This window comes from Calidris pugnax, unplaced genomic scaffold (genome assembly GCF_001431845.1).
Source record: "Calidris pugnax isolate Ruff unplaced genomic scaffold, ASM143184v1 scaffold753, whole genome shotgun sequence".
Taxonomy (NCBI): Eukaryota; Metazoa; Chordata; class Aves; order Charadriiformes; family Scolopacidae; genus Calidris; species Calidris pugnax.
The window spans coordinates 1-650 of NW_015091415.1; the positions used below are offsets into that span (position 1 = coordinate 1).

The 650-nt window shown below is 57.5% G+C and overlaps 1 protein-coding gene across 1 annotated transcript in view; it reads right to left on the reverse strand.

The window, feature by feature from the left end:
- Positions 1 to 178: 178 nt before the first annotated feature.
- Positions 179 to 650, reverse strand: part of PPP2R1A (protein phosphatase 2 regulatory subunit A, alpha) — a gene marked incomplete at its 3' end in the record, with an annotated part of 11,759 nt that continues 11,287 nt past the window's right edge. The window contains exon 10 of the mRNA XM_014961500.1: positions 179 to 333. Coding sequence (XP_014816986.1) covers positions 179 to 333 — 155 coding nt within the window. The remainder of the gene's footprint in view (positions 334 to 650) is intronic.

Genomic DNA, 650 nt, shown 5'->3' on the forward strand with positions numbered 1-650 from the left:
CTGGGACCCATAGAGACACATAGAGACACACAGAGACCCACATCCTGCCCCATAGAAACCCACAGCAACCCAGAGAGACCCATAGAGACCCCCCTGAGACCCACATCTTGCCCCATAGGGACCCACAGTGACCCATAGAGACCCACAGCCTGCCCCATAGAGGTGTCACGTGACTCACGTTGATGCAGAAGAGCGTGGTCATGCGGTGCAGGTAGTTGGGGTCGGTGGCCATGGCCAGCACCTTGGGCACGATGGTGGCCTGAGCCCAGTCCTGCCCGAAGCGCTCCACCAGCTTCCGCAGGTTACTGGTGGCGGCCTCCCGGATGGCGTAAACTGGGAACCAGTAACAGACCAGTAACAGACCAGTTAGAGACCAGTTAGAGACCAGTAACACCAGTCAGAGACCAGTCAGACACCCAGTGACACCTATGGACCCCCAGGAACTCCCAGTAACTCCCAGTAACTCCACCAGCTTCCGCAGGTTACTGGTGGCGGCCTCACGGATGGCGTAAACTGGGAACCAGTTAGAGACCAGTTAGAGACCAGTGAGAGACCAGTGAGAGACCAGTGAGAGACCAGTCAGACACCCAGTGACACCTATGGACCCCCAGGAACTCCCAGTAACTCCCTGTAACTCCACCAGTTTCCTC